Source organism: Rhinopithecus roxellana, chromosome 14 (assembly GCF_007565055.1).
Source record: "Rhinopithecus roxellana isolate Shanxi Qingling chromosome 14, ASM756505v1, whole genome shotgun sequence".
Classification (NCBI taxonomy): domain Eukaryota; kingdom Metazoa; phylum Chordata; class Mammalia; order Primates; family Cercopithecidae; genus Rhinopithecus; species Rhinopithecus roxellana.
This window is the reverse complement of record NC_044562.1, coordinates 34,915,929-34,940,779: the sequence shown is the minus strand read 5'-3', so window position 1 is coordinate 34,940,779 and position 24,851 is coordinate 34,915,929. Positions and strand designations below refer to the sequence as shown.

General features: G+C 39.8%; 1 protein-coding gene across 2 annotated transcripts in view; it reads right to left on the bottom strand.

Annotated features, from left to right (window-relative positions):
- The window catches only part of BARD1 (BRCA1 associated RING domain 1), an 85,813-nt gene extending 61,304 nt beyond the window's left edge, over positions 1–24,509 (bottom strand). Inside the window, exons 1-3 of one of the 2 annotated variants that reach the window (XM_010372155.2) lie at positions 24,216–24,509; positions 12,462–12,518; positions 7,354–7,502 (exon numbers count right to left, since the gene is read on the bottom strand). In XM_010372155.2, coding sequence (XP_010370457.2) covers positions 7,354–7,502; positions 12,462–12,518; positions 24,216–24,373 — 364 coding nt within the window. In that variant the 5' untranslated portion in view covers positions 24,374–24,509. The remainder of the gene's footprint in view (positions 1–7,353; positions 7,503–12,461; positions 12,519–24,215) is intronic. The other variant, XM_010372157.2, reaches the window with a different exon arrangement.
- Between the last annotated feature and the right edge of the window lie 342 nt (positions 24,510–24,851).

The following is a 24,851-nucleotide window of genomic DNA, read 5'->3' as shown; positions in this document are numbered from 1 at the left end:
TGCAATATGACTCCTGTCCTTTTAAAAGGGGGAGATTTCATACAAACAAGGAGAACACCATGTAAACATAAAGATGGCCATCTACAAGACAAGGAGACTGGCCTAAAACAGGTTCTGTCTCACAGACCTCAACAAAGAACCAACCTTGCATACACTTTGATCTCAGACTTCTAGTGTCTGGAATTGTGAGACAATAAATTTCTGTTGTTTAAGCCACTCAGTCTGTGATACTTCATTACAGCAGTTCTAACAAATGAATACATTACTATACAGCAACTGGTGAAGAACCAAATCAAAATATCATCATAGCCACAAACCCCAAAGTAGCACTCCAAATTTCAATGCAAAGCCAATAATCCTAACAGACCACACACTCCTAAGAATCTAACAAAAGTCATCTTCACACAAACATGAACAGTTTTCATACTGCACAATTAACGCAAGAAACTCACTGATCCCTTACTGTTGGAAACAGATCCCCCAAAATCTGACCATAAACTGACCCTAAACAAAATCTCTGCAGCACTGTAACATGTTCATGATGGCCATGATGCCCATGCTGGAAGGTTGTGGGTTTACCGAAATGAAGGCAAGGAACACCTGGCCCATTAAGGGCGAAAAATCACTTAAAGGTGTTCTTGAACCACAAACAACAGCATGAGCCATCTGTGCCTTAAGGACATGCTCCTGCTGCAGATAACTAGCCAAGCCCATCCCTTTATTTTAGCCCATCCCTTCGTTTCCTATAAGGGATACTTATAGTTAATCAAACATCTGTAGAAACAATGCTAATGACTGGCTTGCTGTTAATAAATACGTGGGCAAATCTCGTTCGCGGCTCTCAGTTCTGAAGGCTGTAAGACCCCTGATTTCCCACTTCACACATCTATATTTCTGTGTGTGTCTTTACTTCCTCTAGCACCGCTAGGTTAGGGTCTTCCTGACCAAGCTGGTCTGGCAAGTGGCGCCCAATCTGGGGCTCGAATCCAGGTTGAAGGGTCGCCGGAGCAACACCTGGAGAACGTGGAACTAGCTGGAGCACTCTGAGTACTCTTAAAGCAATCCCCGTAGTAAGAAGGGGAGCTTGGAAGCATTGGGGTAACAATGGGACAAGTATGGGCTGTGGTTCGTTCCACCTTGGAACTTTTTCACACTGATGAGAGGGAGGAAGGAGAGTATAACGAAATAACAAAAGAGGTTACAGAGCATGTTTATTTGCCAGGTAAAGCTAAAGCGGCAAAGGAGGGAGAGGTTCTTCCCTACCCTTCTGCACTCCCTCGTTATTATTTTCAAGAAGAGTGGCGTGACCCTCCAGATCTTGCTTTTCCAGAGGACAGTGGGTGAAAAGTAGTTGCCCCAGTGACTGTTCGAGCGCGCCTTGAGCGACTGCTCTTAGTTCTATTCAGGCAGGAATTCAGCAAGCTGGACAAGAAGGTGACTTATAGGCTTGGCAGTTCCCTGTTAGAATACACCCCCCAGATCAACAGGGAAATATAATAGCTACATTTGAGCCTTTTCCTTTTAAATTACTCAAAGAATTTAAACAAGCTATAAATCACTATGGACCAGGTTCTCCTTTTGTAATGGGACTGTTAAAGAATGTTGCTGTTTCCAGTCGGATGATTCCTACTGACTGGGACACTCTTACTTAAGCTTGTTTAACGTCTGCTCAGTTCTTACAATTTAAAACTTGGTGGGCAGATGAAGCTTCCATTCAGGCTGCTCACAATGCCCAGGCCCAACCTCAAATTAATATAACTTCAGACCAACTTTTGGGGGTTGGCGGCTGGGCTGGTTTAGATGCACAAGTGTTCATGCAGGATGAGGCCATAGAACGGTTTAGAGGAGTGTGCATTAGAGCTTGGGAAAAAATCTTCAGGTGGAGAACAATACCCTTCCTTTAGTGCTATAAAACAGAGACCCAAAGAACCATACATTGACTTTATAGCTCGGTTACAGGAGTCTCTTAAAAAGATGATTGCAGATTTGGCTGCTCAGAATATAGTGTTGCAGTTATTAGCTTTCAACAATGCTAATCCCAATTGCCAGGCTGCTCTGCATCCTATCAGAGGGAAAGCACATTTAGTTGATTATTTCAAGGCCTGTGATGGTATCAGAGGTAATCTGCATAAAGCTACTCTGCTAGCACAGGCAATGGCAGGACTGAGAGTGGATGAAGGAAATACTCTGTTTCCTGGAGCTTGTTTTAACTGTGGGAAGCACAGTCACACTAAAAAAGAATGTAGAAAAAATCAGCAAGTCAGGTCGCCAGATAGAGGAAAAAAGAAAACTACTGATCCTGAAATATGTCCAAAATGTAAAAAAGGAAAACATTGGGCTAATCAGTGTCACTCTAAGTTTGATAAAGAAGGGAGCCCGATTTCGGGAAACGCCATGAGGGGTCCGTGCCAGGCCCCATTCTAAACTGGGGCATTTCCAGCTCAGGCCATTCCTTCACCCCTGTACAATGTCTGTCCCCCGCCACAGCCAGTAGTGCCACAGTAGATTTATGCTGCACAAAAGCTGTGAGCCTTCTACCTGGGGAACCCCTGCAAACGGTCCCAGCAGGAGTCTGTGGACCCTTGCCAGCAGGGACAATAGGATTACTTTTAGGAAGGTCTAGTTTAACTTTAAAAGGGGTACAAATACATACAGGAGTCATTGATTCAGATTACAATAGGCAAATTCAAATTGCGATATCTACTTCTGTTCCCTGGAAAGCAGAGCGAGAAGAGCATACAGCACAGCTCCTGATTGTGCCATATGTAGGAATGGGAAAAAGTGAAATTAAATGAACAGGAGGATTTGGAAACACAAATAAACAAGGCAAAGCAGCTTATTAGGTAAACCAAATTACTGATAAACGTCCTACCTATGAAATAACTATTCAAGGAAAGAAATTTAAAGGTCTGGTAGATACAGAAGCAGACATTTCAATCATTTCTCTACAGCACTAGCCGTTCACATGGCCAATTCAACCCGCTCAATTTAACATAGTTGGAGTCGGTAAAGCCCCTGAAGCATATCAAAGTAGTTATATTTTTGCATTGTGAAGGGCCCGACAGACAACCTAGGACTATTCAACCAATTATAACTTCTGTACCGATAAATGTATAGGAAAGAGATTTATTACAACAATGGGGAGCACAAGTTCTAATTCCAGAACAATTATATAGCCCTCAAAGTCAACATATAATGCATGAAATGAGGTATGTCCCTGGTATAAGACTAGAAAAAAAAATTGCAAGGTTTGAAAGAACCGCTTCAAGTGGAAAGACAAAGTTCCCGCCAAAGATTAGGATATCATTTTTGATGACGGCCATTGTTAAGCCTCCAGAACCTATACCTTTAAAATGGTTAACAGAGACGCCAATTTGGATAGAACAATGGCCGCTAAGTAAAGACAAACTGGAGGCTTTAGAGAAATTAGTTACTGAACAATTAGAAAATGGGCACACAGCTTTTCCCCTGGAATTCTCCAGTTTTCGTAATTAAGGAAAAAATCAGGTAAACGGAGAATGTTAACTGCCTTAACTGTCATCAATTCAGATATACAACCTATGGGAGCATTAAAGGCAGGATTGCCTCCTCCTGCTATGATTCCAAAAAACTGGCCTTTAACAGTCATAGATTTAAAAGACTGTTTCTTTACTATCCCTTTAGCTGAGCAAGACTGTGAATGGTTTGCACTTACAATTCCTGTGGTAAACAACCTACAGCCTGCTAAGCGTTTTCATTGTTTTACAGATAGTTCTAGTAATGGTAAAGTTTCTTATTCTGGCTTGAAAAGTTTTCCAGTCTCCCTATAAAAAGCAAAGCTTGTAGCTGTAATTAAGGTATTGACTGTTTTTGATATGCCTATTAATGCGATTTCTGATTCTTGATACATGGTTCAGTCCACACAGTTAACTGAGAATGCTCAGTTACGATTTCATACAGATGAACAACTGATAACAAAAACAAAAAAGGGGGAGAAATGGATTATAGCACAGCCCATACACAATTGGATCTAGCATTACTAACTTTAAATTTTTTGAGCCTGCCCAAAGGCCAGATGTTATCAGCAGCTGAACAGCACCTACAAAAACCAGCTGCAAAGACAGAAGCATAACAACTGATTTGGTGGAGAGATCCAATAACAAAAAAGTGGGAAATAGGTAAAATTATAACTTGGGGTAGAGGTTATATTTGTGTTTCTCCAGGTCAAAATCAACAGCAGATTTGGATACCATCAAGACACCTGAAATCTTATCATGAGCCAGATGCCAAGGAAGTTTCTGGGAAGATCCCGAGGACCCCCTGGTTGCAGCCATGTTGAGGATGATGCTGAGGAGGACCCCAACTGTCACAAGCAACACCTGTTGAACACAGTCACCCACCTGGGGACAGATCAAGAAGCTGTCACAGATGGCAGAAGAAAACCTAAGGAAAGCGGGACAGCTGGTCACAATGAGTAATTTAATGGTAGCTGTGATAGCGAAGATCACCATTACCGTTGAGTATTCCTTCAACAAGGGCTGACACAGAAAACAATTATACTTATTGGGCATATTTATCAATCTTGGCTGGCAATAATGCCTAGATGTAATCACTCTATGATGCAGTTACACATGCTTTCTGATCTCAGTATTTACCATAAAAAATCTGCTCCTATAATAGAGGCATATCACCCTCAAAAACCTATTTGTAAACAAAATTGAACCTGACCAGAAAAAATGAACATACTTGTTTAGGAAGACTGCACTGCAGAACAGGCAGAGGTGCTGCACAAGGATTCCTATGGTATCATTGTTGATTGGTCCCCTAAGGGGACATTTAGCTTAAATTGCACCTCTCAGTCTGCGTGCCACGGCAACACTATGTTCCGCTGATCTGAACAAAAGGGTTAGATGGTAGAAATGATAAGAAGTACAGCAAGAGTTCCTATTATCTGGAATCATGGTGGTATAGTGGCACCTCAACCTCAAATGATATGGCCCACTGTAGGAGCCATAAGGATTTGTGGAAACTATTAATAATGAGATAAAAATTTAGGAAAGAATAAAAAAGCAACTAGAAAGACACTCTACAAACTTGTCTTTGAATATTGCAAAATTCAAAGAACAAATATTTAAAGCATCCCAGGCACACCTGACCTTAATGCCAGGAACTGGAGTGCTTGAAGGAGCTGCAGATAGATTAGCAGCTAGTAACCCATTAAAATGGATAAAAACACTTGGAAGCTCTGTCATTTCTATGATGATTGTGCTTTTAATCTGTGTTGTTTGTCTGTGTATAGTCTACAGATGTGGATCCTGACTCCTGCGAGAAGTAGCTCAGCTTGACAGAGCTGCCCTTGCTTTTATCACTTTGCAAATCAAATAAAGGGGACATGTTGGGAAAAGGCCCCCCAAAATCTGGCCATAAACTGACCCCAAAACCGGCCATAAACAAAATCTCTGCAGCACTGTGACATGTTCATGATGGCCATGACGCCCACGCTGGAAGGTTGTGGGTTTACTGGAATGAAGGCAAGGAATGCCTGGCCCACCCAGAGCAGAAAACCGCTTAAAGGTGTTCTTGAACCACAAACAACAGCATGAGTGATGTGTGCCTTAACGACATGCTCCTGTTGCAGATAACTAGCCAAATCCATCCCTTTATTTTGGCCCATCCCTTCTTTTCCCATAAGGGATACTTTTAGTTAATCGAATATCTACAGAAACAATGCTAATGACTGGTTTGCTGTTAATAAATACGTAGGTAGATCTTTGTTCGGGGTTCTCGGCTCTGAAGGCTGTGAGACCCCTGATTTCCCACTTCACACCTCTATACTTCTGTGTGTCTTTAATTCCTCTAGCGCCACTGGGTTAGGGTCTCCCTGACCGAGCTGGTCTTGGCATCTTACCCACTTCAACTCTGAACACTGCCAAAGGTGTATGGGCCCTTAAGAACCCCTACACTGACCCCTGGTATCTACGTGGGGAGAGAAAGCTAGATCACACATCAATCTTTTTTAACTAGAAAATAAACATTGTCAGTACTGTCTTTGAATAAGAAGAGTTCAGATGAACTAATGACATAATTTTTCTTCAGTGTGTTCTTAAAAAGGTTTACAACTACAGTATCATTTTTAAAAAAGGGTAACTTTCAAAAATGTGTGTGTATAGTTACATCTGAAAGTAAGAAAAACTTCTGCACTATAGCACATTTTATCACAAAAGAATGGAGTTGAATACAATGATGCAGATAACTAGCTAAAGGAAAATTTTCATAGGTACAGAGTGATGTAAGTTCTAATTCTTAAAAATATGGACCTGTAGTAACACTCAGAAGTTTTTGTCACATTTCTTTATTTTGTACAATCAACTTCATCTTTAGTAGCTAAAGTATATAAGTATAGTCAGTATAATTGTTCTTTAGGACATCATGGCAGGATTCTAAGAACAAAAGATTTAAAAATAGAAATCTACCAATTTTATATGAGCATTATCAATCATCCATGGCATCCTGCCAGTCAAGAACAGGTTCTTCTACAAACACACACTAAAATAGCATGATCTGGTCAATAAAAAGACAAGAGCAATATCCAATTATGAAGACTCAAAACATTTTACTTTCTTTCCATAGTTAATTAGTTCTTAGCAGAAAGCACAATGGAAAGATATATAGTTAATACACAGAGTCTAAGGACAATTTGAAAAACGTTAACCCCCACTTAAATATAAAAGAAAATGAGTATTAGATTTCTGCTCTTTCAAAATGTGCTTATCTAATTAATTCAGTCTAGAAAAGTGATCCATGGAAAAATGTTGTATTCTATCTTGGGAAAGTGTATTTAAGTGAGTTAAGTGCTACTAAGGCCAAAATCACTATTCCATATATATTCTACAGATCTTATCATAAATGTAAAAAGCAGGCAGTGTGAAGCAGCGAAAAAGTTCCTAGATTTATAGTCAGAAACGGGTTTTATTTTTCCAGCTTCTAGTACTAACTACACATGTGGCTGCAGGCAAGATTATTTCACCTCTCTGGACCTTGATTTCTCAACTATAAAATAAGGGGGTTAGACTTTAATTATCTCTACAGTTCCTGTCATTTCTCAAAATGATCCTCCAAAAAATCACCAGGTGTGGTGTCACCTGCATGTACCGAGGAGGCTGAGGTAGGAGGATCCCTTGAGTTCAGGAGTTCAAGTCTGGTTTGGACAACATAGAGACTCAATGGCTATTAAAAAAAAAAAAAAGAAAAAAAAAGCTACAGATTTTAAAATCTGAAACATGTATTTCAGAATTCCAGACAGATGTTTCACATACTTTATGTGAAGAATATGAATTCATCAGTTTTTAACTAAGAGACAAGGATAGTTCTTACCTGAGAGCTTATTGTCATGTAGCAAATTTCGAAGTTTACTACAAAGTTGAATCATGCTGTCCAGTTGTCTATTTATCTTCACGTCTTGTATCCAGGCTGGGGTGTAACACACTGGACATCCAGTTCCAATGCAGTCACTTACACAATTACTGTAAAAGAATTAAAAAACAAAAAAAATCAACCCATTCAGCAGAATCTAAGTTCCAAAAATTAAACAGTTTGAACACAAATAAATGGAGCAGAGGTTATTCTAACATATATTAGACAATTGTAATATACTAGTTAAATACTGTTTTAAAGAGTAAAATACACACATCAAATCTAAAGTTGCTCATGTAATTTGCTATGAAGAGACTTCACTTAGCCTGACATTAGTCTGCATAACTCTTCCTACAAATAAATCTGTAGCTTCTAAAGGTTACAGAGATGTAACAGAAAGATAGAATGCCTAATGTATGGTAGTCATGCATCCTAACTTCTTCTATCTTAACATTCCATGAAAATACCTAAAACTACTGCAGAGACCAGGAAAGACCTTTTGTTTTGTTTTTGGACAAGTATCTCAAGGCTTTAAAGCAGCTTTTGGGAAAAGATCTTTGACTCTTTTGCATAATTTTAAAACCTGTAGACTCAATTACCTGGGTTATCTAAGCACTAAAGTTTCAGAGTTAGAAGAGTTTTTCTAATTTTGGGGTTTATAAACCTTTTGTAAATTTGATGAATATATATACACACTTATGTAAAAAGAGGGATTTGCGATCCCCCTCGCCTAAGCCCATCTGTGAATTCCAGAGTAAGAATTCTATAAATCTCCTCCTTCATTGGCCTCATGAGATGGGGTTCCAGCAGGACTGGGTAATATAACAGTTGAAAAGCCACATCTTCCCCAAGCACCACAGGACATTCCTTGTCACAGGACTCAATCCTCTGTAGGCAGATAGGATTCTTACAACATGAACTATCTTCAGACAAAACCTATGCCATTTCTAATTTTTGTATCCTTGGCTTATAGCATGATTCCTGACGGAATCTAACTCAAAATAATTGTAAAATGAATCTGTAACCCATACCAGAGCTGGAAGACACTTTTGGGACCACCTACTTCAAAAAATGTCACTGAAGTCAATAAATGTCAACTTTCTTTAGCAAAGGATCTTCTGTACATTTGTTCGCTAGTAGTTAAGAACTCTAACTTCGAACCCCAACACAAAAAAATATATATAAAACTGACTACTCACACAATTTAAATCATTTGTGCAATACTTAATTATCAGTAAAATACAATCTGAAATCATCTCATCAAGAACTACTACCTCATTTTTGGATGAAGAAAATGAGATCCAGTTATTCAAGTTACTAGTCCAGTACTGCACTAGTACTCAGATCAGACTAGTATTTTATATATTCTGTAACATTTTATAAACTATTCCCAAATTATTTTATATACATTAATTCGGAATTCTGAAAAAATGTCATTTTTCTGTGGATCTGTAGAGTTCAGTAAGTGAATATTTCCCAAATGACCCATGTGTGATGTCATAAAACCATGCTGAGTAAAAGATAAATCCAAAGTACTAGATAAACCAATGAAATTTCATGTAACAGAGTATAAAAATTTATTGATATAGTTTCAGATTCCACACTGTGATGAACCTACAGAAAACAGCACTTTTTGGCCAGGCATGGTGATTCATGCCTGTAATCTCAGCACTTTGGGAGGCCGAGACAGGAGAATCACTTGAGCCCAGGAGATCAAGAGCATCCTCGGCAACATGGCAAAACCTTGCCTCTACAAAAAAACTACAAAAATTAGCCAGGTGTGGTGAGGCACAACTGCAGTCTCAGCTACTCAGAAAGTGAGACTGGATGATCACCTGAGCCCAGGTAGCTGAGGCTGCAGTGAGCCATAATCGCGCCACTGCGCTCCAGCCTGGGTGACAGAGTGAGACTCATGTCTTCCCAAATTAAAAACAAAAACAAAAACAAAAAACCCTTGTCAAGTTTTGGTGTAGTATTAAAGAAGAATAGCCACAATTATCTAAAAAAGCTACTGAAAATACTTCAATACTTCTTCCAACTACAATTATGTATAAGGCCAGATTTTCTTCAATCAAAAAAACATATAACAATAGACTGAACATATAAGCTGAGAATGTAGCTGTTTTCTATTCAGCAAGACAGAGATTTGCACAAATGTAAAACAGTGCCACTCCTATTTTTTTCTTTGTCTTGTAAAATTGTTATTTTTCCTTAAAAAGTGTTATTTGTGTTTGTATGTAATGGGTTTATTATTTTTAAATGAATTTTTTTTTTTAAGTCTCAGTTTTGTATGGTAAATGCATGCACACACAAAAGCTCTCTGTGGTTCTCAATTTGGAAGAATGCAAAGTGGTCTGAGACCAAAATGTTTGAGCATCCCTGCCACGTAAATTGTATCTGAGAGAGTAGATGAACTACTTTTATCAGTTGACCTGAGCTATTTCAAAATCATTTTAAAACCTCATTGCTGAACAGTTTTAACTCAAAATCTGCAAGAATAAAAATAGCTACCATAATTTTTGGCATTATATAATCATAAATCAAAACTGCACTGAATGAATTCTTTCCTATGTTCATGTCATATACACATAATCATTTTCTCTTTCAAGATGTTGCTGGCCAGGTGCATAGTGGCTCACGCCTGTAATTCCAGCACTTTGGGAGGCTAAGGCGGGCAGATCACAAGGTCAGGAGATGGAGACCATCCTGACTAACACGGTGAAACCCCGTCTCTACTAAAAATAGAAAAATGTGCCAGGCGTGGTGGCAGGAACTTGTAGTCCCAGCTACTCAGGAGGCCAAGGCAGGAGAATGGTGTGAACCCGGGAGGCGGAGCTTGCAGTGAGCCGAGATCGCACCATTGCACTCCAGCCTCGGGGACAGAGCAAGACTCTGTCTCAAAAAAAAAAAAAAAAAAAAAAAGAAAAGGATGTTCTCATGTCTCAACCTTTTATTGGCTGTTTTAAGTAACAGAGTCCTTTAGAATCTCATTAAATGTATGGATCCCCCACCCCACCAGACACACAAAACAATTTTGCATAAAATGTCATGGAGTTCATCATGCTCTAGCAGCTTTGTGACTGACCCATTGTATACAGTGAGAAAACCCATCATCCATCAGCTGAAACAAAATACATCTGCTTGCTACACAGTGGGCACAGGGAGTGGGCATCATTTTGTAAGCAGATCCACGGGAGGCGTTTTGGAGGCAGTGACATTTCAGCTGATATATAACTGATAAAAAGTAAGCCTCACAGAACTCTGGCCTAAGTACATTTCACGTGGAAGAAATAGCAAGTGTCAAAGTCCTGGGGCAGGAGTGAATTTGGTGTACTTCCTGAACTAAAAGGAGAAGTGCTGGAACAGTGTGAGCCAGAGGTAAATGATGTCCAAGAGGCAGACCGGGTCTAGGTCCCATACAGGGTTTTGCAGACCAGAGGGGAGAGTCTGGATTTTTTTCTAACTGCAATAGGAAGCCACTATAAGAGTTTAAGCAGGGTAATAATACAGATATTATTGAGATTTTTCAAAGATCACTGTCAAGAACACAGAAAATGAGGAAGGGGTGATGATGCCAAAAAGGGAAGACCAGTTATGAACCTATCACAATAGTATGAGCAGAGATAATACAACGGTGGCTTGGAACAAACTATAAACAGTAGCAAATTCAGAAAAAAAGGTGGAAAAATTCAAGATTCAGGACACATTTTGAAGCAGAACTGACAGAACTTAGTGACATGGGATAAACAACCTAGCAGTAACTGGTACCATTTATTGTGATGAAGACTACCCAGGCAGGAAAAGGCTGAAGAGGAGGATGATCAAGAGATCAGCTCTGAACATAGCAACTTTAAAATACCTTTTCTTTCATCATCCAAACAGACGTATCTGGTAGGCAACAGGTACCATCTCCTACTCTATCCTCCTGCTGGATATCCCTCATAGAACAGATCTGTTTTTCCAGAAACAAAATTGCGACCCAAAACATAGCTGCCTCCCAGACGACCTTAGCCCGTGCAGTAATACACAAGGTTATTTTCATACATGTTCAAATTTCCGGATGCAGTTTATTCATGCAAGACAGTAACATACTCATAACTGGAAATAATTAAAAGATTAATTCAAAGGAGATTATATTTTCCCTGTCTCACAGGCAATTAAACTAAGACACTTAATCTCTCAACTGATTTCTCCTGAACAAGAAATAAGAGATAAAAATCTAATCTTCTCACCTATAAGCCAGGGCTGTCACATGGATATAATTTCACAATAATTGTTATGCATTGAATTGTGTCCCCCCAAAAGATGTTTGAGTCTTCACCCCTCAGTAACTGTGAATGTGACCTAATTTGGAAACAGGGGATCTAGATGATCAAGTTAAGATGAGATCATTAGGGTGAGCCTTTATCCAATATAATTGGTATTCTTATAAAAAGGGGAAATGTGACATAGAGAGAAGCATGCACTCAAGGAAGAATGCCAGGTGTACACGAAAGCAAAGACCGGAGTGATGCATCTCCAAGTCAAGAAACAGCAAAGATTGCTAGGGGAAAGGCATGGAGCAGATTCTCCCTCGCAGCCCACAGAAGGAACCAACCCTGTCATCATCTTGATCTTGGACTCCTAGCCTACAGAACCAGAGAGACAATACGTTTCTGTTCTTCTAAGCCACCCAGTTTTTGGTTCAGTTGCTATGGCAGACTTAGGAAACTAATATAATAACCACAAGAACTATACTTCCATAATTTTGAGTCTAGATTCAAAACTTGACTAGAAAATTTTAAAACACCTATTTGATATAAACAGTATTATTTTCTTTCCTCAAATTTGGCAAAGCTATCTACTAAGCTTCGTAAGTTTGGATAAGTCATCCTCTTCGAGCTTTGGTTTTCTTATTTGTAAATTAAGACACAGTTTTAAAGATCAAACTAAGATAACATACAGTAGGTTACTCTGCAGACTTTGAAAGTTACACAAATATCAAGTAACATTATTATCAACAAAATTACATGATTGTTATCTAGTAAAAAATACAGTTGTACTACATATATCAAGCCATAATTACTTACCTACAGAAGATGTGCTCACATCCTCCTAAGCACACAGGCTCTCTCAGAATGTTAGCGCTGTTTGAAGAAATTAAAACAATCAAGACTTGAGTCACTGTTAAATAAACATTTCACACCCAATACTTCATCCAAGGCCCAACACTACCATATTTCTCACTTTCTCAAAGCAGAAGGTATTAAGGATGAATATTTGAAAGGCTGTTACTCCTTGGTTAAATATTATACCATAACATACCTGCTGATTTTAAATAGTAACTACCAAAGAAGGTTGGAGAAAGGAACAATTTTGTTCAAGTGTCTCTAAACCTCTTGAGGCAAAACCAACTACTGGCTGCTTCCTTCAACTACTAAGGTGTATCTTCCCCTGATGATTCAAAGTGTAGATCATATACCTCAAAATGTCACCCACACATAGAATGACCATATAATGTATTGTCCAAATGAGAAAACTGAGAATGAAGACAAGTGATAATTGAATAGGATACTGGGACAATAAGAATAAACCAGGACTGCCCAGACAAACCAGGATATCTAGTCATTTTGACAGTAAGAAACCACGGTTTTCCATTAAAAAAAACATGTGCTTCTTACTATTGTCAAGTAGCCACCCATTTTTCAGCTATATTGTGGAAAATGCAGCCATTCTTTCAGTTCAAAGCAAGTTAATTGTTCTTTAAGCAAATGTAAACAGAAATCATCAGATTGGCAGTCTGTGTGCAGACAGAATGAAGTTCCCTGCAGTGAGCAAAGAGACACAGAAACAAAATATTCCTACTACTGTCCATCAAAATACCTGCTACATTTGTTAATCCTAAGAAGGTAAGGATACTAATAATTACACACCAAGACATTATACTCAGTGGATGTAACGTACCCAGAGAAGTAAAGCCTTTTAAATGATGAGCACTTTTTGTGCTTGGTTTATTATACTAACTCTAAAATCTTTAGGTATTTACACCATTATTATCAAATTACCTCTGTACACATAGCACATATTAATAAAAATAATTCTCCACATTTCTTGAAAGACTGAAAGTATCACACTGCACATCTTAATAGATATGAACATTCAAGTGAAATTGAGCTTTTCAGAAAGATTGCTAAAAACAGAGTACACACCCACAATATTATTCTGAAGATACTGAAAATGGTGCTCACTGACATTACAAAACCTATTACTTTTTAAAAACTCACCATGCCTGATTTTTGTATCACAGTATGTACAAGGTACTGATAAAAATACGACTTGTGACTCTGCCAATTAACATGATCTCTTTTAACACTCATACTGCGCCTATAATTTTTGTTATTTGACCTACCAAACCTAACCTCCTTTTCTCCATCAAGTGTACTGAATTCTATTTCATGGCAAGCTCCTCCTATCACAATATCCTTCCTCTCTTTTATTACATCACCCTGGCCAAACCTCCACCTTCAGGTTGCTCTCTACCTTGAAAGAATTCCATTCAGTTTCCGAGCACCTTGGATTCCCTATACAGCCCAGGCCAGAGTTAACTATTTCCAAGCCGCCTTCACCACTACCTAACTGTGCTGACCTCTTAGACACCCATGGATGCCAATCTATAATGCTAGATAGGCCCCAGAGCCTACGTATTCTTCCTTGCCTACTCAGGCTGTGAATAACCACTATAAAGAAAAGAAAAGAAAAGAAAAAAGAAAGAAGGAAGGAAGGAAAGAAAGAGAAAGAGAGAAAGAAAGATGTATAAATTTCTCTGTATAAATTCATTTGGTAGCAACTGGGTACTGTGGCTCGTGCCTGTAATCCCAACACTTTGGGAGGCCGAGGCAAGAGGATCACTTGAGGCCAGGAGCTCGACCGGCCTGGGCAATGTGGTGAAACCCTGTCTCTACTATAAATACAAAAATTAGCCAGATGTGGTGGCGCATGCTTGTAATCCCTGCAACTTGGGAGGCTGAGGCACAAGAATCACTTGAACCTGGAAGTCGGAGGATACACTGAGCCAAGACTGAGCCACTGCACTCCAGCCTGAGTGACAGAGCAAGACCGTCTCAAAAATAAATAAATAAAATTTTAAAAATATAAAAATTAGCCAGGCATGGTAGTGCACACCTGTAATCCTAGCAACTTGGGAGGCTGAGGCACAAGAATCACTTGAACCCAGTAGGCACAGGTTGAGGTGAGCCTGAGATTACACCCCTGCACTCCAGCCTGGGTGACAGAGCCAGACTCTGTCTCAAAACAATAACATAACGTAACGTAACGTAACGTAACGTAACGTAACGTAACATAACATAACAACATAACGTAACATAACATAACATTTTGGCAGCCTCTTCATTTTTCTATCTCTACTAAAGTCATGTATTAGATATTCCATAAGTATACAAACAAATGAATAGATGGCTATTCAAAACAATCTCTATGCTTCCTCATCTCATTAACTTTACTGCAACTTAATGGTGTAGGTTTTTTACCACCTAAATACATTTTTATCTTTTCACCAGTAATCATACACCTTCCGAGAGTCTCAGAGGAAAATTCAATCTCCTTTAGTCACTCTTCCCAAAATGTGCTGCTCTATCTCTAGTTCCCATATCTTTCCTGCCTCCCAAAGCACTATATATTCATAATAGTTGCCTTTCTTCTCTCATTTGCATTTACACATGAACAGGTAATCTCTCCTTCAATGCAGAGAAAAAACACTGTTTTGATCATACCTCCCATTCCACCTGCTGCTCCATCTCTTCCCTTTCTTGAACAGATAAAAGTTCTCAAATGAGTGCTCTATCCCAGCTACTCCCATCTCCTCACCTGCCTAGCTTTAACTCCCTCCACTCTGCTGAAACTGTTCTCCAAAGCATTTTTGGTCCCTTTGTCTCTGACCACTCTGGGAAATAACACTGATCTCATCTTCTTTCCCGAAACCTTTCCTTCCACTGAATTTTAATATTTTAATACACATTTATCTGCCTATTTCAGCATTTCCTTAGCTGCTTCTCCTACCTATCCATGTAGGCATATCCCCAGGATGCAGTCCATAGCCTTCTGGCTTTCTCTGGCAATACTTGACTCAATGCCTTGATTCTGGTTTTCAACTTTAAATTTCCTTCCTAAGATGACTGAACTCTTTAGCTATAGTTCGTAACCTTCACTCTAGCAATAAGATGTTATCATCTATTAGTAATGATGTAATATGTGGGAATAACTGATCAGTAGTACTAATTATTCTAACCAGTGAGCTAGAATATATATCTGTGTTGCTGTTAACAGATAAGGAAAGATAATGGAAATGTGAATGAGAAGTATGTGCACTTGTGTGTATTGGGGAAGGGAACAAGGAAGAAAGTGTGTGAGCCAAGCTGAGAGAGAAGGGAGTGCCAAATTCAAAAGAATTTCAATGGAAAAGCTCAAAAGGTGAACTCATCTGTGCCAAAGTCAGACTTTGTGAGGATGGCTAGCGCTCAGCTAAGATATACTGGAATAAAAACATTTTCAGCTGAGTGCAGGCCTGCAATCCCAGCTACTCAGGAGGCTGAGGCAGGAAGATTGCTTGAGCCCAGGAGTTCAAGATATACCGTGTCATGATCGTGCCTGTGAATAGCCACTGGGCTCCAGCCTGGACAACACAGCAAGAACACGTATCTTTAGAAAAAAACTTTTTTAAAAACAATTATTACAACTAGGAGATACCTATCAAGAATATAAATGAATCCAACTTTAACTCAGCTATTCCACTGCCAGGAATTTATTCCTCAGCAACACTAGATCCTTGCAAAAATGAAACTTTCAAACACCAAAGATATCTAGACAAGATTCTAAAAGCTTCCAGAGATTAAGAAATAATAAAATTAAATGTCATATATATATTTTTAAAAGGAAATAGGATAGCATAAAACTTCTCAAGGGTAATAAGAGATGCTACAGAACTGTGGAATGACACCTTCAAAATAATTACTGAAAATTATTTTTACTTTGAATTCTATATCCACTCAACTTTCACTGTCAAAATTAACAGGAGTAAGAAAATTCATCTTTGAGAGTAGTTAGGAAGTTAATAACGTCTAAAATGAAAAAAAAACAAGAAATAGCAATATAAACATATTTGGAAATGTAGAGGTACATGTTTGTAAAACTAAAAAAAGACAAAAGATGTTTCTGATGCATAGAACTCAGAGGTGATGAAGGATGAATCAAAGAATGTTTTCATTAATAGTCTGTCCTATTGACTGTCAACTATATACATGTATAACTTTATTTAAAAACATTTTAAATGTAAAGGCACATGATATCAATATCACTCTAGGACTGCTTGTTACAGCAAAGGACCACAAACAACCTAAATTTTTCCAATAAGGAAATGGTTAAATGACTCATGCAACAACTACATGGTGTTTAGTGCCCGCTTATCTGAGGCAGTACAACGCTTATATGAACACAGAACTTACTGGAGGATACACAAGAAATTGATAATTATGAGTTACTGAAGAAGATTCACACTTATCTGTTGTTCATTTAACAAATACTGAATGGCCATATACTGTGTTATTTTAATTCTTTTCACACACTGTTTACCATTTTAAAAAATTCACTATTAAAAAGTTCTTCACAAACTGTAACACCTAAGCCATGCAACCTTTTCTGTCATTGCTCCTCAACAAAAACTCTGCTGTGGTCAGGCCAGTGTCTCTTACAACTCTAATTAGCCTGTGTCCCACTCCAACCCCATGATTTCACTCAGGTCATGCTCCCCAGCCTTGAATATAGTCCCTTCTCCCCAGCAACTACTCAAGCCAAGACATTACCCAAACACGGTTCAGGATGATATAATAAACGTGACACTAAACCAGTTAGCACAGGAATTCTTGGATTTTAGTCTCTAGCCATCACTTCTGCAAAATTCATGCCATGTAACATTTGAAGAACAAAGTTGACTATGTTCCTCTCTTTTGTAAAGGACTTATAATCTGGCCAATTAATCATATAAACCAAATTAATGACTTAAAAGATGTACAAAATGCTCTAAAGTTACAAAGAAGAGAGACAGCATCTAGTTGGGGCTCTGGGATTCAATGTTGAAAACCAAATATTTGGCGGGGGTGGGGTTGTTTTTGTTTTTTTGAGACAAGATCTTGCTCTGTCGCCCAAGCTGGAGTACAGTGGCACGATCACAGCTCACTAAGCTTTGAACTCCTGAGCTGAAGAAATCCTCCCATCTCAGCCTCCCAAGTAGCTGAGACTACAGGTGCAGACCACCACAACTGACTAATTTTTTTGTAGAGGTGGGGTTTCATCATGTTGCCCAGGCTTGAAAACAAAATATTTTCTACAGATGATCCCTGACTTAACAATGGTTCGACTCACAATTTTTCAGCTTTATTATCCTGCAAACGTAATACACAAACAATAGAAACCACACTTTGAATTTTTATCTTTTCCCAGACTAGCAATATGCAGTACAATGCTGGGCCACAGCAGGAAGTCGTTCTGTTTTTCACTTTCAGTATGGTATTCAACAAATTACATGAGCTATTAAACACTCTATTATAAAATAGGCTTTGTGTTAGATGATTTAATCCAGCTGGGCTAATGTTAGTGTTCTAGGCACGTTTAAGGCAGACTGGGCTATGCTATGATGTTTGGCAGGTTAGGTATATTAAATATATCTTTGACATACAATATTTTTAACTTACAATGGGTTGATCCAGACATAACCCCATCTCAAGTTCAGGAGCAGCTATATTTTAACTTACTGATTTTCTATTTTTCTTTTCTTGAAATAGACTCCAGCCCTACAGACAAGAGATCTTACTTTCATTTTTTCTGAGCTCCCCAACCCACCATTACCTAACTAGCATGGTGCTAGATTAACTGCAGGATTTCAATAAGTTCTTAGAGAATGAACCAAATGGAAGCCTATATACAAAAATGGCATTTGTATTAACAATTCCATTTTATCCTTTCCCTATTTTCTGTTTGATATACATATATATTAGATAGAAAAAGTCCACACAAATAAGAAAAGACATTTGCATGGTAACAGGATTTCTGTACCTTGAAAATTCAGCTACTCTACCTTTTTCCCCATCTATAGTCATACTTCTGTAACTTTACATGTAGTTGATTTAGAAAGATCAGTGCTGTCAGAGGATAACTTAGGGAAGAATTAAATAGTGAGAACATTTCTTTTTTAAAGAAGTTCTTACTGATATAAAATTTTCTTTGAAAAGAAAAAAAGAAAAGTAAATTAATCTGAGATTATAATACCGAGGCAGATCTATTTCTTCATAGAATGGCTCCCCTATGTTTCCATGAGATATCAACTGCTATTTAATATTAGGCAAGACAGCTCCCACAATGCTCTTACATTTGAAAGAATCCTCAAGGTAATTTTCACGTGTGGACCACCATGTTGAACATCTGAATGTACAGGCTCACCAAGCCAATTAAACAACTTTTCCTGTGTTTATCTTTAGAAGAATGAAGTGTTTAACAAGTAAAGTATATGGATAATGACATGGAACCTATAGGGAATTCTTAGCAATTCATGTAAATTAACTAGGTCCTTCTGGAAACCACTTGCAAAGGCCCTTCAAATGTGATCCTACCTTAACCTAAGTTCTTTCATACATTAATTAACATACACTAAGAAACCATGTGTCTGGCATTGTGGCTACAAACGTGAACCTAGCTTTACTAAATATATAATTGAAGGAGACAGACATCATTCAAAATATTCCATAAATAAATAAATCTCACAAATAAATTCTAATTTGGAAGATATGATACGAGCTGAACACCAATGACTTGTGCCTTTTCTGTATGTATGTTAAACTTCATCCAGTGGACACAAATAACTATGAAATCTGCAAACTGAAGAGAACTTTCAAATCAACGAGTTCATTTTCCTCATTTTATAGATGAGGAACCAGAGTCCAGGAAAGCTACACAAATTGCTCTCTTTAGGAAGTTAACCACGTAAACCAACTGAGTATTTTGTTGTTAGGCTATTAATCACTGATTTGACCCTGTCTTAACTCTCTGCTCACCTGACCCAGTCCCCCTTTATCCTACAATTCTTTATAGCTAGTTATTTGCTAATAACATCCACCATCCCTGCTCCCCGCAACCTGGCTCCATTTTAAAAATCTATTCATATCTCAGCTGGGCGTGGTGGCTCATGCCTGTAATCCTAGCACTGTGGGAGGCCAGGGAGGGCGGATCACAAGGTCAGGAGTTCGAGACCAGCCTGACCAACATGGTGAAACCCCGTGCCTACTAAAAATACAAAAATTAGCCAGGTGTGGTGGCGCTCACCTGTAATTCCAGCTTCTCAGGAGGCTGAGGCAGGAGAATCACTTGACCCCGGGAGGCGGAGGTTGCAGTGAGTCGAGATCACGCCACTGCACTCCAGCCTGGGTGACAGAGGGAACCTCTGTCTCAGAAAAAAGAAAATCTATTCATATCTCAATTTAAAAGCCCATGAAGCTTCCTTCCACTGGTCCCACCCAAGTACTCTTCTCAGCACCATGTCGATCTGCACAATTTTCCCTAAACTTGTATATATTTTATAATTAAGCATACACTCAGGTAGAAAATGCATCACCTTACCACCCCTTATGCAGTGTCTCAGAGATTTCCTGTTATTCTAATGAATAACCAGTGCCACGGAGAAATCATTCCATTTGGGGATCACTGTGCTGTGAGAATGCCTCCGAACATTCGAAACTCATGATGAAAGGCAAAAGCTGAACCTGGAGTCAGAAAACCTATCCTTTATTTTACAAATATTCATACAGCATTTAGTAATAACAGACACTGCTCAAGGCATCTTATGAATATCAACTCATTTTTTGCAGATGAAGAAAAGGAAGTATAAAAAGATAAAATAACCTGAATAACGGAGCCAGGATTTGAACCCAGGGAATATGACTCCAGATCCACGCTCTTAACATCTATATCATGCTGCCTTAAAGTATGAAAGAATACAAAATTAAGCTTGATCACCTCTTAAACACGAATTCAGAATATATATATAATAATATATATATATATATATATATATATATATATAATATATATATATATATATTATAATATATATATATTATAATATATATATATATATATATATATATACACATTTATCACAAAGGTTAAAAGATTCTAACTTTTCATTAAAAGTTGATTAAAATGGCCCAAGTTACGATTGTCATAGACGTCTAATCCCACTCTCACCCTCAAAAATATGCCAAGAGGTACCTATTAATTCACAAGACAGTGTTATATGACACCTGGGGCTTCTACACTGTAGCTCCTATTATCATTTCCTGCTTCCTTTAGGAACACATTATTATTGTGCTTTCTGCCAGCCTCTCAAATAATATGGTCTTCCTGTCTCATTTTTCCAAATCCTTAAACAGCTTCTATCTGGTTGTGAGGCTTGGTCCTAATACAAATGTCACATCTGGCCTCTTGAACACTTTCATCAGCTTCACCTTGAAGCCATATTCATGTTAAAGGTCAAGAAAGGATGCCCGGTTATGTACAAATCCACCCTCACCAGCAAGTAATGCCGGCTGCAAAACAGATTCATGTGCAACACAAGACAGATGACAGCTGCAAGCTGAATGTGAGGGTAATCAGGGTAATCACTAGCCCACTGGGTAGAACTCTGAAACTCTGTAAAAGGACATACTGACACAATTTCAAATAATATGACACTGCTTTGAATGGAGGGTAGCAAATGTAAGAAGCAGACCATTCTCAGTTGCTCCTTGCCGGCACTGTCAGGTGGCTACCAGGGCAAAGGCAGAGGTAGGAAGAATGTTTTTCCTCCTTGAGTAAGGTGCAGCTGGCCATTTTTTTTCACTATAGATAGTGCCAAAGTTGCAGAGACATCTAGAGAGGAAAGCAAAATCATTTCTAAATATTAAACCCCATGTAAAGGCCAGGCATGGTGGCTCAAGCCTATAATCCCAACATTTATGGGAGGCGGAAGTAGGCAGATCACTTGAGGTCAGGGCTTTGAGATCAGCCTGGCCAATGTGATGAAATCCTGTCTCCAGTAAAAACACAAAAATTAGCTGGGCATGGTGGCATGCACCTGTAGTCCCAGCTACTCAGGAGGCTGAGGCAAGAGAATTGCTTGAACCCAGGGGACGGAGGTTGCAGTGAGCTGAAATAATGCCACTGCACTCTGGCCTGGGTGACAGAGTGAAATTTTGTCTAAAAAAAAAAAATAAGGCAGCTCATGTGATATAAAATTGTACACCAAAAAGGATTTTTAAACTTAAGACATTAAGTTTATTAAGACTTTATTGACAGTTTAGCAACTATTACCTGTGGGCCAAACCAAGCCAACAGCCTGTTTTTGTACACCCCTTAAGGAAAGAATGGTTTTTACATTTTAAAGGGAAGTAAAAATAAGTAAGAACAAAAACTATTTGTGGGCAGCAAGGCCTAAAATATTAATTATCTGACCCTTTACTGAAAAAATTTGCAGATCCCTATGAAACATGCATTCGAAGAGTTAAGATTTAATTCATCCATAGAGGTTTGGATATAAATTAAAAAAAAAAAAAATCAATGGCATTCAATAGCATTCTCCAGACAAATGGGTGAGCCATGCTATAAGTCTGGGCCTAGTTACTGATGTCTACTTACACTCCTTTGACTCTTACTGTTCACTCACTTCAGTTAGAAACTGGAAAAATATTTGGTAGGGGATTAAAAAGTGAAACTGGTTTTGTTATTTTTCAGGACAACATATATTCATATATATTATCTATTTTTTCTCTCCCAAATCATGTAGCTAGCAAACATCACATTCTTTTAGATGAAGACACCCATTATTTATCATTTGTTCTATGACAACCACCAAACTCAACACTTCACACACATGTAAAATGTCATTTAGTTTCTTCCATATAAGCTCCCTTATATGGGCTGGAATTTATTGTTTGTTTTGTTCACTATCAAATCCCCAATACCCACAATAGGGTCTGGCACTTTATGGGTGCTCAATAAATTTACGATTATTAATGAACCCTCACAAGAAAAGAAGCTAATCATTAGTATTACTCACATGCAGAAAAGAAAATGAGGCTCAGAGAGATGAATAACTTGGCCTATTCAATAGTGTCAAAGCTAGAACCTGAACTCAGGCATTCTGACTTTAAAGTCTAAGTGAAGCCCTATGCTTCCACATAGATATGTGCCAATGGAATGTCTAACTTTCTTTGGACTATTAAGGTGTGATCTACGATGCTTCCGTTATTGCAACTAGCAGTGCCAGTTTTAAATTTCCTATTCTCAGATGACCCATGTGCTACAGGAAAACAAACACACAACTCAATGTCTTCATGTACTCACTCTAGCAAAAGTGTCACTCTTCTAACAAGTGTAATGTCATTTTGTCACAGATACTAAAAGTTTTCGTAAAAGAAAATATAAGCGCAAAACTCTGACAGTTAAGTCTTTCATTTTTACAGAAAAATTTCGGTCAAGCACGGTGGCTCACGCCTGTAATCCCAGCACCTTGGGAGGCCGAGGCGGGCGGATCACGAGGTCAGGAGATGGAGACCATCCTGGCTAACACGGTGACACCCCATCTCGACTAAAAATACAAAAAAACAGCCGGGCGCGGTGGCGGGTGCCTGTAGTCCCAGCTACTGGGGAGGCTGAGGCAGGAGGACGGCATGAATCTGGTAGGCGGAGCTTGCAGTGAGCCAAGATCCTGCCACTGCACTCCAACCTGGGCGACAGAGCGAGACTCTGTCTCAAAAAAAAAAAACAAAACAAAAAAACCCACAAAACTTTATGCAACTAAGTGACTTAAGTTCTGCAAGTTAGAAGTCAAAGGAAGAAAAAGGATATATGCTTTTGACAGCTACAAATAACAAAAAACCTGCCAATGATCTTCATGCAGAAATACTTAGCTGTACACACAGCAAGTGCTCAATAAAAATGTTTTTCAGAAGAAATGAAAATGAGACAAAGCCTTTCTTGGGTTTTACAAACCTTCTTGGTTTGTATACTAGAAAGTGCTATACGAAAAAAAGCAAGAAGCAACTCTCATGAAAATGCCTCTGGACAGAATGAAAACCCTGAGAGGACTCCCATAGTGTGACAGCAGGAAGGAAAACAACAAACAGCATCACTAAGAGCTGGAACACCAGACATAGTCTTGTCAGCAAACTAAGGAAATCAGAAATTTCCTGCCATCTTCAATCTACACCGATGGTAGATATCCGATGCTCCATTCCATCCCATCCGAAAAAGCTAGCACGGAGAAAATGTCAAAAAGGCCAGTTTAACTTAGAGTGGCAGCTGCTTCTAATTTAGAGGGTCTCCGGGGCGCCCAGCAGCCCAATGCGCCATAGCTCCCGGAAAGCAGCGGGGTAATACCAGAGCCAGGTAAAAAACGCAGAAGCCTTAGCCCCACCCCAGCCCCAGATTCAAACTCTGGAGGCGGGGCCAGGATGAACATTTTTTAGCCACACCTCCAGACAGTTCTTCAGCCCGCTCAAATTCAAAAACTACCGTTTCAGCTGCATTTAGGGCAAGGGGAGGCTGGAAAGTCGCCCAAAAAGAAAGTGAATGAGAGGCATAAGTTGTTAATACCATATACCTGGGCAGGTGCTAACTGCACGCCAACCCGACTGCAGCGCGGGAATGGAAGGAGGAAACGGGAGATTTGAAAAGATGCCCCCGCCCCTAGAAACTGGGCGACCCGTGCCCTCGCGACCACCCCCTCGAGGCTCCGTCTTTACCAACGTGAGCAGCGTAGCAGCTTCTCCAGGCGGTCGAGCGCGGCGCGACTATGGGCCCAGGCCCCGCGACCATCCGGCTCCATGGCGGGCGCGGAACGAGGCTCGTTCCCGGAGCGGACCCTCGGCTGCCGGTTCCTCCGCTGCCGATTATCCGGCATCGCCCCGCCTTCGGGTGAAAGGCTCCTCGGGGAGCGAGAGGCAAGGAAGTCTCGGGAAACCACAGGGAAGTTGGAGGCCAGCAACTCGAACTCGGCCGAGATCTTCCCGCGTCCGGCCCGAGGGGCCGCCAGAGGGGCGGGGCGCGCGGGGCGGGGCGGGGCACGGAGGCCGAAATGCTCCCAAACTAGAGACGCTCGGGGCACAGGGGCGGGGCCACGAGAGCCAGCGGCTGGCCGAGTGGGCGGGGCCTAGGGGTGGGGCTGGAGGCTGAAACTTTGCAAAGTCCCGGCGCGTGGGGCTCAGGGGCGGGGCCGCGAGAGCCGTGGGACCGAGGGGGCGGGGCCGGACGACTGAAACTTGCCAAAGTACCGGCGAGTGGGTCCTAGGGGCGGAGCGGCGAGAACACGCCGCGGGACGGAGGGGGCGGGGCCTGGGGGGGCGGGACAAGATGGGCGAAACCGAAGTCCCTGCGCGCGG